The 12,563-nt window shown below is 50.9% G+C and overlaps 1 protein-coding gene across 5 annotated transcripts in view; it reads left to right on the top strand.

Annotated features, from left to right (window-relative positions):
• The first annotated feature begins 2,001 nt into the window (after positions 1-2,001).
• BAIAP2 (BAR/IMD domain containing adaptor protein 2) overlaps positions 2,002-12,563 on the top strand; it is an 87,886-nt gene continuing 77,324 nt past the window's right edge. For all 5 annotated transcript variants that reach the window (XM_084646769.1, XM_084646766.1, XM_084646768.1 and 2 more), the window contains exon 1: positions 2,002-2,098. In XM_084646769.1, coding sequence (XP_084502895.1) covers positions 2,051-2,098 — 48 coding nt within the window. In that variant the 5' untranslated portion in view covers positions 2,002-2,050. The remainder of the gene's footprint in view (positions 2,099-12,563) is intronic.

Below are 12,563 nucleotides of genomic sequence, written 5' to 3' on the forward strand. Positions count from 1 at the left end.
ACTTCCTTTTATTTGTTTTAAACCTGCTGCCCATTAATTTCATTGGGTGGCCCCTAGTTCTTATATGATGGGAACAAGTAAACAACTTTTCCTTGTTCGCTTTCTCCACACCACTCATGATTTTATAGACCTCTATCACATCCTCCCCATAGTCTCTTCTTGTCCAAGCTGAAAAGTCCTAGCCTCTTTAATCTCTCCTCATATGGGACCCGTTCCAAACCCCTAATCAGGGGTGTTGGGGGCTGTAGAGTGCCTGGGGGCATTGGGGGCAGGGGGGGCATGGGGTGGTTAGGGGTGTTGGGGGCAGGGGGCTGTAGGGTGCCTGGGGGCGTTGGGGGCAGGGGATGTGTGGGGTGGTTAGGGCTGTTGGGGGCTGTGGGGTGCCTGGAGGGGTGGTTAGGGGGCAGAGGGGGGTGGGGGCTGTGGGGTGCCTGGAGCGGTGGTTAGGGGGCGGGGGGGCTGTGGGGTGCCTGGAGCGGTGGTTAGGGGGCGGTGGGGGGGTGCTGGAGGGGTGGGTAGGGGGCAGAGGGGGGTGGGGGCTGTGGGGTGCCTGGAGGGGTGGTTAGGGGGCGGGGGGCTGTGGGGTGCCTGGAGCGGTGGGTAGGGGGCAGAGGGGGGTGGGGGGGTGGGGTGCCTGGAGGGGTGGTTAGGGGGCAGAGGGAGGTGGGGCTGTGGGGTACCTGGAGGGGTGGTTAGGGGGTGGGAGGGGGCGGGGCAGAGAGGGGTGGGGGGCTGGTTAGGGGGCGGAGGGAGGGGTTAGGGGGCAGAGGGGGCGGGTAGGGGGCTGGTTAGGGGGCGGAAGGGTGGTTAGGGGGCAGAGGGGGGCGGGTAGGGGGCTGGGTAGGGGGCGGAGGGGTGGTTAGGGGGCAGAGGGGGGCGGGTAGGGGGCTGGGTAGGGGGCGGAGGGAGGGGTTAGGGGGCAGAGGGGTGGGGGCTGTGGGGTGCTGGAGGGGTGGTTAGGGGGCAGAGGGGGCGGGCGGGGGGCTGGTTAGGGGGCGGAGGGAGGGGTTAGGGGGCAGAGGGGGGCGGGTGGGGGGCTGGGTAGGGGGCGGAGGGAGGGGTTAGGGGGCAGAGGGGGCGGGCGGGGGGCTGGGTAGGGGGCGGAGGGAGGGGTGGTTAGGGGGCAGAGGGGGGCGGGCGGGGGGCTGGGTAGGGGGCGGAGGGAGGGGTTAGGGGGCAGAGGGGGGCGGGTGGGGGGCTGGGTAGGGGGCGGAGGGAGGGGTTAGGGGGCAGAGGGGGGAGGGCGGGGGGCTGGTTAGGGGGCGGGGGCGGAGGGGTGGTTAGGGGGCAGAGGGGGGCGGGTAGGGGGCTGGGTAGGGGGCGGAGGGAGTGGTTAGGGGGCAGAGGGGTGGGGGCTGTGGGGTGCTGGAGGGGTGGTTAGGGGGCAGAGGGGGGCGGGTGGGGGGCTGGGTAGGGGGCGGAGGGAGGGGTTAGGGGGCAGAGGGGGGCGGGCGGGGGGCTGGGTAGGGGGCAGAGGGAGGGGTGGTTAGGGGGCAGAGGGGGGAGGGCGGGGGGCTGGGTAGGGGCGGAGGGCGGGGTGGTTAGGGGGCAGAGGGGGGCGGGCGGGGGGCTGGGTAGGGGGCGGAGGGAGTGATTAGGGGGCAGAGGGGGGCGGGCGGGGGGCTGGGTAGGGGGCGGAGGGAGGGGTGGTTAGGGGGCAGAGGGGGGCGGGTGGGGGGCTGGGTAGGGGGCGGAGGGAGGGGTTAGGGGGCAGAGGGGGGCGGGTGGGGGGCTGGGTAGGGGGCGGAGGGAGGGGTTCGGGGGCAGAGGGGGGCGGGCGGGGGGCTGGGTAGGGGGCGGAGGGAGGAGTGGTTCGGGGGCAGAGGGGGGTGGTTCGGGGGCAGAGGGGGGCTGGTTAGGGGCGTGCGGCGCCCGGCGGGCTGGCCCCGCAATTGGCGGCCGATCCTCCCCCCCGGGGCCGGCGGGCGGAGCCGGGGGCGGGCGGAGGCGGCCGCCGGGGCGCCCGGCGCGGGGCGGCGATATAAGCTCGGCGGCGGCCGCGCCCCAGCGCACTCCGCCCGGCTGCACGGCGCTGCGCGACCCGGCCGGCATGGCGCGCTCCGAGGAGGTTCACCGCCTCACCGAGACCGTCTACAAGGTGAGCCCGTCCCCGTCGCCTCGGGCCCCGCCTCGCCCGGCGCTGCGCCTGGCCCGGGGAGGGCTGCGGGGACCGTAGCGCGGCTCAAGCCAGGGCAGCCGGCTCGGGCTCGGCTCTAACGAGTCGCTCTCAATTTTTCTCGGCCCCGGCTGGCAAGCAGCGGGAGCCGGGGCTTGTCCCTCTCCTGGCTTGTTGCTGGTTCGTGGGCTGGGTTGGTTTGAGATGTTAATTTGCGGCTGTCTTTCCCCGGGGCGGTTATGCAACGTGCCGTGTCTTTTATTTTTAAATAATTGCAAGGGTTTGGTGGTTTGTTTTCTTTCTCTCTCGCTGTGTGTGTGGGGGGGGGGGCCGTTTCCAAATATGGGGAAATGGGATTTAGTCCTGAGGGCTGGATGGAGGGGTGGAAAAAGGTGTCCTCTTATGTAAGCGCAGAACTGGCGGTGGGGTTGGGCAGGAGTAATTTACCATCGCAGCTGCCTTGCGGCACTTCGCTCTCCTTAGAAGTGGCACCCTGGACTCAATTCCTGACTTTCGTGCTGGTCTTACAATGTGGTCCCCAGCGATCGCTCATAGCTGCAGTTCATGGAGAAACCGACTGCTAAGGGGGGGGGTGTTGGGGAGAATGAAATGATTCCTACCTACGCTGGAGTAACAGGCTCTCTAACTTCTCTCCTTCCACCTCCACAAGATTAAATTTTATCAGGCAAAAAATTTCATATCAGAATGAAAAAGAGTGCTTGGGCACCTTAGAGACTAACAAATCCTGATTTTACAGAGGTGATCCTCTTTACTTTTTCTTCTCTTAAAATTCTTCTTTTAAGAAACTGAATGTTTGTTTTTTCATTGTTCTTAAGATCCAAGGGTTTGGGTCTGTGGTAACCTATGCAAATTGGTGAGGGTTTTTACCAAACCTTCCCAGAAAAGGGGGGTAATGTTTGGGAGGATTTTTTTGGGGGGGAAACCTTTCCAAACGGACTCTTTCCTAATAATAATACTGGTTAGACGCTTGGTGGTGGCAGCGAAAGTCCAAGGGCAAAAGGTAAAATAGTTTGTACCTTGGGGAAGTTTTAACTTAAGCTGGTAAAAGTAAGCTTAGGAGGTTTTCATGCAGGTCCCCACATCTTTTTGCAAATACAGACTAACACAGCTGCTACTCCGAAACCTGCCATATCAAAATGGTTCATATTAGTGGTTCCAAAAATAGAGCTTTAAAATTAAGCCCAATTTCAAACCTAGCTGTCTCTTTCATGATGAAAGGTTTCCTTGGCTTCTGAGCCAGCCCGGGGTATTGTACTGTCCTGTGAAACCCACTTAAACGGTTTCACTGCCACATCAGATAACCACATCAGCTCTGCATACTCTCGGGGACTGAAGAGGGCCGTGTACCGTGAGAGCCCTTTGTTTTTAATGACCCTTCCTAAGCTAGGAATGCTGTGCTGAAGGGGCAGACCTATTTAGTCCTAAATCTCCTTTTGACTTGTATATGATGGTGCTAGATGAATATGGGGTTAAAGAATACACCTGGTAAAGGAAGAGAGAGCTCCCAGGCAGGTCGTGCAGCAGCAGATGCGTTCCATGAGGGAAGTGTTGTTAAAAGGCACGTCCTTCGCGCTATGTCTGTAACTCTGTTATATCTGAGGTCAGTGAGTCTAGTGACTTGTTTTTTTTCCTTCAGAGTTTCACAACCAGAATGTTCTTGCGCTGTGTGAATTAGGGTAAACGACGCCGTTCTGCGACGAACTCGGCTATAATCCCTCTAACCGAGGACGTTCTGCAGGCTGTCGTGCAGTAAACTGGAGCAGTTACACTATTGTCTGTTTTATAAATGGCTGGAGCACTGAACTATTTGTAAGCATAAAGCGAGTAAAATTGTGGTAGGAAAACTTAGGCCCAAAGCATTCAACGCAGCGGTTTGAATGACTGCAGTTTGAAAACGCTGGTTTTCTTTGTGATCTCCTCAGGGCATAATCCTCATATGACCAATCACAATTCCATTTTAGTCAAGACGATGAACTGAAGTCCTGTTTTCTGTTCTATGTTGTTATGGCCAATCTGATAAAGAGGTTTCTCATGTCTGTGAAAGTTTAATTAGATTGTGATTTGACAACATTTAACTCTGCTAGCATTGCAGATGTCCATGGGGGTGCATTCCCTCCTGGAAAATTGTCTGACCTAACGGAATCTGCATTGCTAGGTTGCTTGATATTTGGCCGTGGATATTCCGGATGCATGGATGTTAACTTTCCCTTGCAGTCTGAACGCTCTCTTGCTCTATGTGATGGAGTATTGTGCTAATCGGCAAGGCTCGGTGTCTAAGAATTATGTATGTGCTTAAGCTGAGCATACATAGTGATAATAGCTGTTGAATAAGTAAACTGGATTTACCAGTCTTCAGAATCGAGTGATTTGTATGAGTCAGTCTCCAAGGTCAATTGCTACTGAACCGTTTCTGCTGGTGGCTCAGCCATAGTGAAGGTGTTGTCTCTGAAGAGCTGTGTTACTAGGCTGTTGGCAGTGTGGGTACAGATTTCTTTGGGAGCCTGTGCACAGTCCTGCTGTGAACTTGCTGTGTGGCTTGTTTGTTTATGGCCATGTGATACCATGGCACTGTTTACCTTGGCAGTTGCAAACTGAACTTGATTTTTAAGCTTTGTGTTTGCGTTGGCCAAAAGAGACACTTGAAGGGGGTTCTAGTTTGAAAACAGCTGAGTAAAGTTTATCCTATTTATTTCTCCAGGGACGAAAGCACGAATGTTAGCATGGCCTCTCAGAGTGGGATTGCACTGCTATCTGGCAGTTCACCTCTATGGACTGTAACTGGCTTCATCAGTTTCTGTACTGTCTACCCAGTCACTCAAACCTGAGTTTTTAACCTTTTTGCTTGCAAAGAAAACCTTCTGAATGTGTATCACTACAGTGCTGCTTTACTTAGTTTGCAGACTGAAAGGAAGCAGTCATAATGACACATAATTTTCAGAGTCTGGTCTATGATACAAATCCTGGACCTGGTTAAAATGCAGTTGTCCTGGTTAAAACATATTTCACTTTGCAGTGTGAACAGAACCCACATTTAAAAAGTGTGAACTGACCCTATTCATCTCAACATCACATTGACTCTGAAGCCTGAAGACAACAATTTAAACAAAGCAACGTTGTTAACTTTTCCACTGCTCATCATTTTTATAGAACATTGTGCCAGCTGGAGGATAGAGAAGGATAACTTGGCATTATGGGTGAATTTTGAGTCAGGTATTGTCTTTTCTCTTCTCTTCCCCCCCCCGCGCCCCCCCCCCATGTGGGCCCTAATGGGTTCCAAATCCGTGCCTGATCCAGGTATTGTAATTCCAAATAAAGTTAAGACACTGAAGTTGTATGCTTATGGGTAATAAAACACTGACCTCTTGTAGGCTATGTTAACATTTCTGTTCTTGTGAATAGTGCTTGTTTGTCAGTAGAAAGAAAAGAATCCTCTTGCCGTGTGAAGATGTCCAACAGGAGTTATTGTCTGGGACCCTTACAGAAACTAGATGTTTGCTAATCCCCATGAGCAAACTTCAAAAGAAATTATCCAAGAAACAAGATTCAGGATCCCATCGAACTCCATTAAGGCAATGGGAGTTGTTTCAAACCAAACAGTGAAAGCTTAGTGTCAGTGTCTCAGGGCGTTGATTGGGGGCAAGGAGGGAAAGCATGTATTGGTTTGTTAGAAGAAATGCAGTTTTCCTGCTGCATATTTATTGATAGGATTTTGGGGTATTGGTAGCTACTGTGACCCAGGAAACTTAACAAAGCTTCCTTACAAATCCTACTATAGGGAAGCAGCCAGCTCCTGCTGCAACTGGGTACAGAGTGCAAGGCTTTCCGCAGCTTGTCATGTTAAGTACATATTCATAAGTTCTTGGACAACAATAAATGTCTCAGTTTTAAGGAGATGAGGGGTGAGGTAATATCTTTTAATGGACCAACTTCTGTTGGTGAGAGAGACAAGCTTTTGAGCTACACAGAGCTCTTCTTCCAGGCTTAATTTTAAACAGTCCCATGGTTTGTTGGTCTTGCTGATAGTCTGGTAGTCTCTGCTGGTGGCCCAGAGATGGCACTTTCCTAAAATGGATCTAAGCTCTGGATTTCCCCCAGGTCAAACACTGCCATTTTGATTTTGGGTTCTCTTTTGCCCAGGCATTACTCAGGTTTGAATCCCAAACTTCTGCTCCGGTGGGCTTTCTACAGCAGCCTGGGCCTTGCTTTGGGAGGCAGGACCCAATCCTGAGTAAATGGAGGAAGCATGGATCTCTCTGCCACTTCCATGCAGTTACTAATTGCAGACCTCCGTATGGGGGCACCTGCTTTGTGCTTAAGTGAGTGGAAGGGGAAGCAACTCGGCATCATTGGTGACTGGGAACCACCTCTTTGCCAGCTATGCTGTGTGGCTGGAGCTCCCTTTGCAGGTGGCACCTTGATGTCCTCCATTACGATGTCTGGAGCAAGCAGCTGGCTTCTGGGGACTAATTTATATAGCGAAGAAGCCTTGGCCTCCGTGCCGAGGCTTTCCTGAGGCACGCTGATGAGGAAGGCCCTTTGTAATTATTTTCCAGAACCAGTGCTCGCCCTCAGAATGATTGCACTTAATGAGATGGTGGAAGAGCTGTCAGCCTCCCCCTCGCTGATGCTGCAACTACAATCAGCTGCCTACACATGTGGAGTAATTACAGAGAGGGATGGAGGAAGCTGGCACCTTCCGCCAACGTAATCCCACTTTCCCCAGGCGCTGATTCATCCGTGTGGACCTTATTGTATCCGCACAGCTGCTGCAATGGCTCTGAGACTGAGAGGAGCTTTGCTGCTAGCACAGGTGACGTGTGAAACTTGGTATGTGCCCGGAGACAGACTCCTTCGGCAAGGGGAAAGTGGTATCGCCCCTCCAAACAAATAGCTAAACCTGCATCTATAGTGCAGGGCTTTTGCAGAGCGTTTGTGTTTGGCAAAAGTCTGAAAGACCTGGGGACTTCCTCTTCCCTAGAAGAGTAGACTGGTCCCAGTGGTGATGGATTACATTACTGGGAGCTTCAGTCCAGCTTCCATTTCCTGTTACAAACACCCTTTCAAATGGAAGAGTGGTTTTGCAAGGATTTCTGGACTGCGCTGAGGAAAGATTCCTAATAATAATAATAATAGTCTTGAGAAAACGAAGGCAGAATTCCTTACAGTCATCAGAAGTAATAAATGTCATTGCTCGCATAACAGCCTCTTGCCTCATTATCTCAGAGTCTGGAGGGAAGGAACGAGAATCTCACTCAAGTGAATCAGAGGGGAAATAGTGGGTGGTTTTGTGTGTGTGGCAACAGGAGGGAATCTGCGGGCTGGCAGAGAGGGAAGCATTCGCCCCAGAAGCTATCCTATGCCACCGCGTGTATTTCATGCATTGTGCTCCTCTGCCGCTCCTTTGGCCAAAAGAGTTTGCATCGCAGGAAGCACTAGGCAATAGAAAAGCCGCTGACTAAGGATGGCTGCAGTGCTGGGAATGGCTCTTACACCTGCACTGGGGCTTTTCAGGGTTTGTTCTTCCTTTAGTTTCATATTGGGCAGTTGCTGGTGAATTTTGACAGGGATTTTCGCTTTTTGCTCAGACAACTGATCACTGACAATTCTCTAAATTAACAACATGGAAGCTTTAGAAAGGAAGCTGATTGTAATTTACATTTTTATAGTGCCTTTCTTCCCAAAGAATCCCAAATCGCTTCCCAAACTCTCTGTAACTGGCACCATTGAAATGCAGCCAGCTCTGGAGTGGAGCTTAGCTGGCCGTTGCCTTTAGACTTGTTATACTGAGCTAGCTCATGGTTGTGCTATTCGCTCCCCCCACCCCCCCATTGCTTGTATGTCCTGGATCTTCCCAGTTCTCAAATCATTAATACAAAGTAGTTTAACCAGATTGGAGCCTTTGGTTTGGTAGGGTTTTATAACATGGCTGTTCTAGTCAGGATGACGAAACAGGGAGCTGAGCTGCAGCCATGTGCGTGCAATGGCCTTTGCAGTAGTGCCGGTTGAGACCTGCAGGTGTGAGTTCGGTTGTCTGTAGCGTGGTTTCCCTTCCTGTTGGACCACATCAATGCATTCCTCATCTCCAGGCTGACTGCAAGCTCTGGGAATGAAAGCAAAAGCTGCAAAGACGCTCTAACTGGTCCAAGTGGCACTTCTATCTTATCCGTGACCATTCAATATCTAAGGTAGAAGATGAAGCCTCTCCGCTAGGCGAGACCATGGGTCAGCTGAGCACAGCATTCTGGCAATCTGCGAGCACGACTCTAGTTCCCACACCTGATTTGCTTCAAGGTCCTGGTCTTAATCTTCAGAGTCAGTTGGGGCTCAGCCCACGGCGGGCCCAGCCCACATCTCCCTCCATGCGGAAGCTGTGACTGTCAGGGACGCTCTGAAATGAAAACCCTTGGGATGGCCAGGTATGTGGCTTTTTTGGCATGGGCCCCCTTCTGACAGAACACCCTTCCGAAAGTAGAGATGCGGGTGAACTCCAATCTTGCGTCTTCTCTGATGCCACACCGCAAGTCCCGCAGTACTGTCTGAGAGCAGTCATTTGCGCGCGTGTGGAGTAAGCAGTGGAAATGCTCCAAATGAGCTGCACGTTTCACCGGCTGAGGGGGTGGTGGAGAATGACTCTGCATGTGTACTGTTGCATTAAGTCATGCTGTTATTGCCTAGGTGATGTGGGGACAGTGGCATTTGCAATACATAGGTGCCAGTGTTTTTCGACGTTGTGTACCTTTGATGCCAGCTTCCTGCGTGGGAGGGCTCTTAGAGGCAGAAATGGAAGGTATGTATTGAGCCTGCTCATAATTGAAATCGGACTTGCTAATGAGTCCCGTGTAGCTTCTCAAGCAGAAGCTGAGCCTATTGAAACGATGAAGTGCTGTTTTAAACACAGGGAGGGACAGACTGAGATGTAAATTGTCATCTAGGTTTGGGTATTAAATATTAATGCCAAGATAATGAGATGAGTTTCTGAAGCTGGCGTGAGCCATTTAGCAATCGGAGTTCCTTGCAGCTGTTCTTACACTTTAGTAGCATGACTGCATCTGAGCAGAGACTGTCTCCTGGATGCTTCCTCTCCCATTTATGATTGCCTTGACCTCCCCTGCCCCGCTAGTCATGGTCACGTAGCCCTGTGACAACTACAGCAGTTGCTTGTATAAGCTCTTTGGGGCGGGAACCTTGTCATCTTGTCCGTCTGCGCACCTAACACAACAGAGCCATGGTTTTGGTTGGAGCCTTGGCGTGTTACTGCTACAATGGTATTAATCAATAGTACTAGTAGGCAAACCTTTAGGTGGGTGTTAGCTGACCTTTAATGGAGTTTAGCAGCTGGGAAACAAGGGGAAAAACAGCTCCCCAAGTTCCCCAGCGATGTCCTGCCGACCCCAGTATGGGAGCCTCTGTTTTATAATATGGCTGTTCTAGTCAGGATGAAGAAACGGTGAGCTGAGCCGCAGCCATGTGCATGCAATGGCTTTTGCAGTAGGGCTGGCTGAGACCTGGAACGCGTCCATGATCAGGGAAAACGGACCTAGCATGAAGGACCTCCTCTTCACAACTGCTGCTCTTCACTTCTTCAGCCCCTTGTTGGCAGGAATTATTGCGGTGTTCCAGATTGAGGGGTACTCGGGCACAGAGCATAAATTTCTTGCCCAAGACCACACACTGAGCTATTGCGGAAGCCTACTAGTATGTGGTACTGCACAGTGCAAAGATGGAGGCGAGACCTTCTGGCCCATCAAAATGAGGCCTGGCTATAGCTGCTGGAGGGATAATTGTTGAAGCATGCATGGTACTGACGTGCTCTGACATAGTGGTGAAGCATGCATGTTACTGACGTGCTCTGGTGCCCATTCTCTGTCCAGAGGAGCCTGTGTAATGCAAAATGCTGACTTCCTCTACTGATTGAAGACACCTGTCTCATGCTGCTGACTGGTGAACAGCAATGTCTAATCAACTGATGTCCTCAGCTGTCTTTCGATTCCCTGTGCCTCCTAGAGGAGAGTGGAACAGGACTTCACGTTCAGCCGTGCGGGCAGTTTGAGACCATGGTGACACCTTCAGGAGAAACGTGCTGCCTCTTTTCTCTTCAGTTTAATGAATAAAATGGATTTTTTTCAAAGGTTTTAAGGAAATTCTGTTTATTTCCTACCCAGTAGAACCCTTACACAAAACAACTCCCCTAAAATACTCCTGCCCCCTGCACAGGAGGACTTCAGATTTCGATAATGGGCTGATCTGAGCAAAGCTAAACTTTTGCATCCCTAGCAGTGGATGCATCCCTCTGCTTTTCTGGGAGGAATCCTAGCACATGTAAGGAGAGAGAGAGAGGAGACTTATCTCTCTCACCTCTGGAGCATCTCTTCTCCCGCTCTTTAATTCAGTAGAACTATGTCGTGGAGACCTTGTGCTTTGCATTAGTTTCATTTTTGGCAGTTGAATAAAGGCAGAACAACCCCAGAGAGCTGAGCAGTATTACTGAGGAATTTAGTGCAGTGGAACAAAACAAAGCCCTTTCAACCTTTAGCTGGCAGTTTTTTCAGACTCTGCCCAGACAGCATGTGGAAGCAGACAACTTGTGGGTGAAGCTGATGGGGCAGAATTTGAGCAAGAATGTAGTTTGCTTTCGCTATCAGGGTTTTGCTGAATATTGGCCTTGCTTTACCCTTCTAACAATCTGATTACACCTTGCTGGGTCAAGAAAACATAGCTGCAGAGAGACGCATCTGTGTAAGCCTTGGTTGAGGCATGGAGGACTCTTCTCTATACTGTGAACTCTTTCAGTGGACCTTCTCTGTTTTAAGGAAGGTCTGGTTTGTGGAGGGGTGGTAAAGGCTCTCAGAATCCTTGCTCCTCCCTGCCCACTTGGCCTCGTAGTGAGCCTCATCAGTGCTGCTGATGCTACAACCAGCTGCTCTGTGTAGCACTGCAACAAGCAGTTTAATAGAAATAATTCCAGGGTTTTGCTGGATGATTCAGGGTGCAATAGACTAGTATCTGTCGTGCATGTAATATACAGGGCGAACTTGTGTTACCAGAGTCTTTAAGAAAGGAAAAAAAAAAAAATTGGGATCTCTCCAGTTTTCTTTGGGCTAGCCTGATACAAAGCTACATTAATTCTAGATTTCAGAGTAGCAGCCGTGTTAGTCTGTATTCGCAAAAAGAAAAGGAGGACTTGTGGTACCTTAGACTAACAAATTTAAAAAAATAACCACTCCATACAGCTAAATGCAGAGCCTTGCGTAATGACAGGTTTCAGAGTAGCAGCCGTGTTAGTCTCTAAGGTGCCACAAGTACTCCTTTTCTTTTTATTTCTAGAGAATCCGTCCTGCTTTCCCCACCTTGAGCGTCCAAAGACTTAAAAGTGAAAAGCACTTTTGTCACTTTTATTTTGGAGCAGCAGCCAGGATTGCATAGTTTCATTCCTGCATTGTGGCCTGCTTCATTAAATGGGTCCTTAACCAAATGAAAGGAGTTTCTAAAAACATTCACAGCCAGCAAACCACCTGTTTAAAAGTTTGGCTGATAAAATTTGCCAAGGGGGAGTTGGCTTCCTTTTATTCCATTACAATTGTCCCCTTTTGGGATGGTGTCCTGTCTCATCATTTGCTGTATTGAAGTGGCTGTCCTTCGTTTGTAGAACAATGGCTAGAAACATGTTCTTAATGGCTAAAGAGTGAAGTCTAAGCTTTTTATGTAACAGGCTTCAGATGTGCACGCCTAGGGATCAGAGTAACAGCCCTGTTAGTCTGTATTTGCAAAAAGAAAAGGAGGACTTGTGGCACCTCAGAGACTAACCAATTTATTTGAGCATGAGCTTTCGTGAGCTACAGATCACTTCATGGGATGCATACTGTGGAAAGTACAGAAGACGTTTTTATACACACAAACCATGAAAAAATAGATGTTTACCACTACAAAAGGTTCTCTCCCCCCCACCCTACTCTCCTACTGGTAATATTGGTGTGTGTATGGTTTGTGTGTATAAAAACGTCTTCTGTACTTTCCCCAGTATGCATCCGATGAAGTGAGCTGTGGCCCACGAAAGCTCATGCTCAAATAAATTGGTTAGTCTCTGAGGTGCCACAGGTCCTGTTCTTTTTACATCTAGGGATGAGCCCTGTGTTCGATTCCCTTCTTATCCGCAAGATGCACTGTGTTTACAAAAACAAGGAGGACTTGTGGCACCCTAGCGAGTCTCTAAGGTGTCAAGTACTCCTCGGTTTTGCTGATACAGACTCACACGGCTGCCACTCGGAAACCTGTGTTTACAAAGCGTATTTACCTCTGTTGCTTGTACCTGTGCAGCAGGTTAATCCCCATACAGGGCTTACAACCAGGTCCAGGGTTGTTTCAGACAGGGGGCATGGAGTTTACACCCAAGAAAATAAAGTAGGTTTGACTTGCAGGTCCCAAAGAT

This window comes from Lepidochelys olivacea (genome assembly GCF_965140295.1).
Source record: "Lepidochelys olivacea isolate rLepOli2 genome assembly, chromosome: 14".
Classification (NCBI taxonomy): domain Eukaryota; kingdom Metazoa; phylum Chordata; order Testudines; family Cheloniidae; genus Lepidochelys; species Lepidochelys olivacea.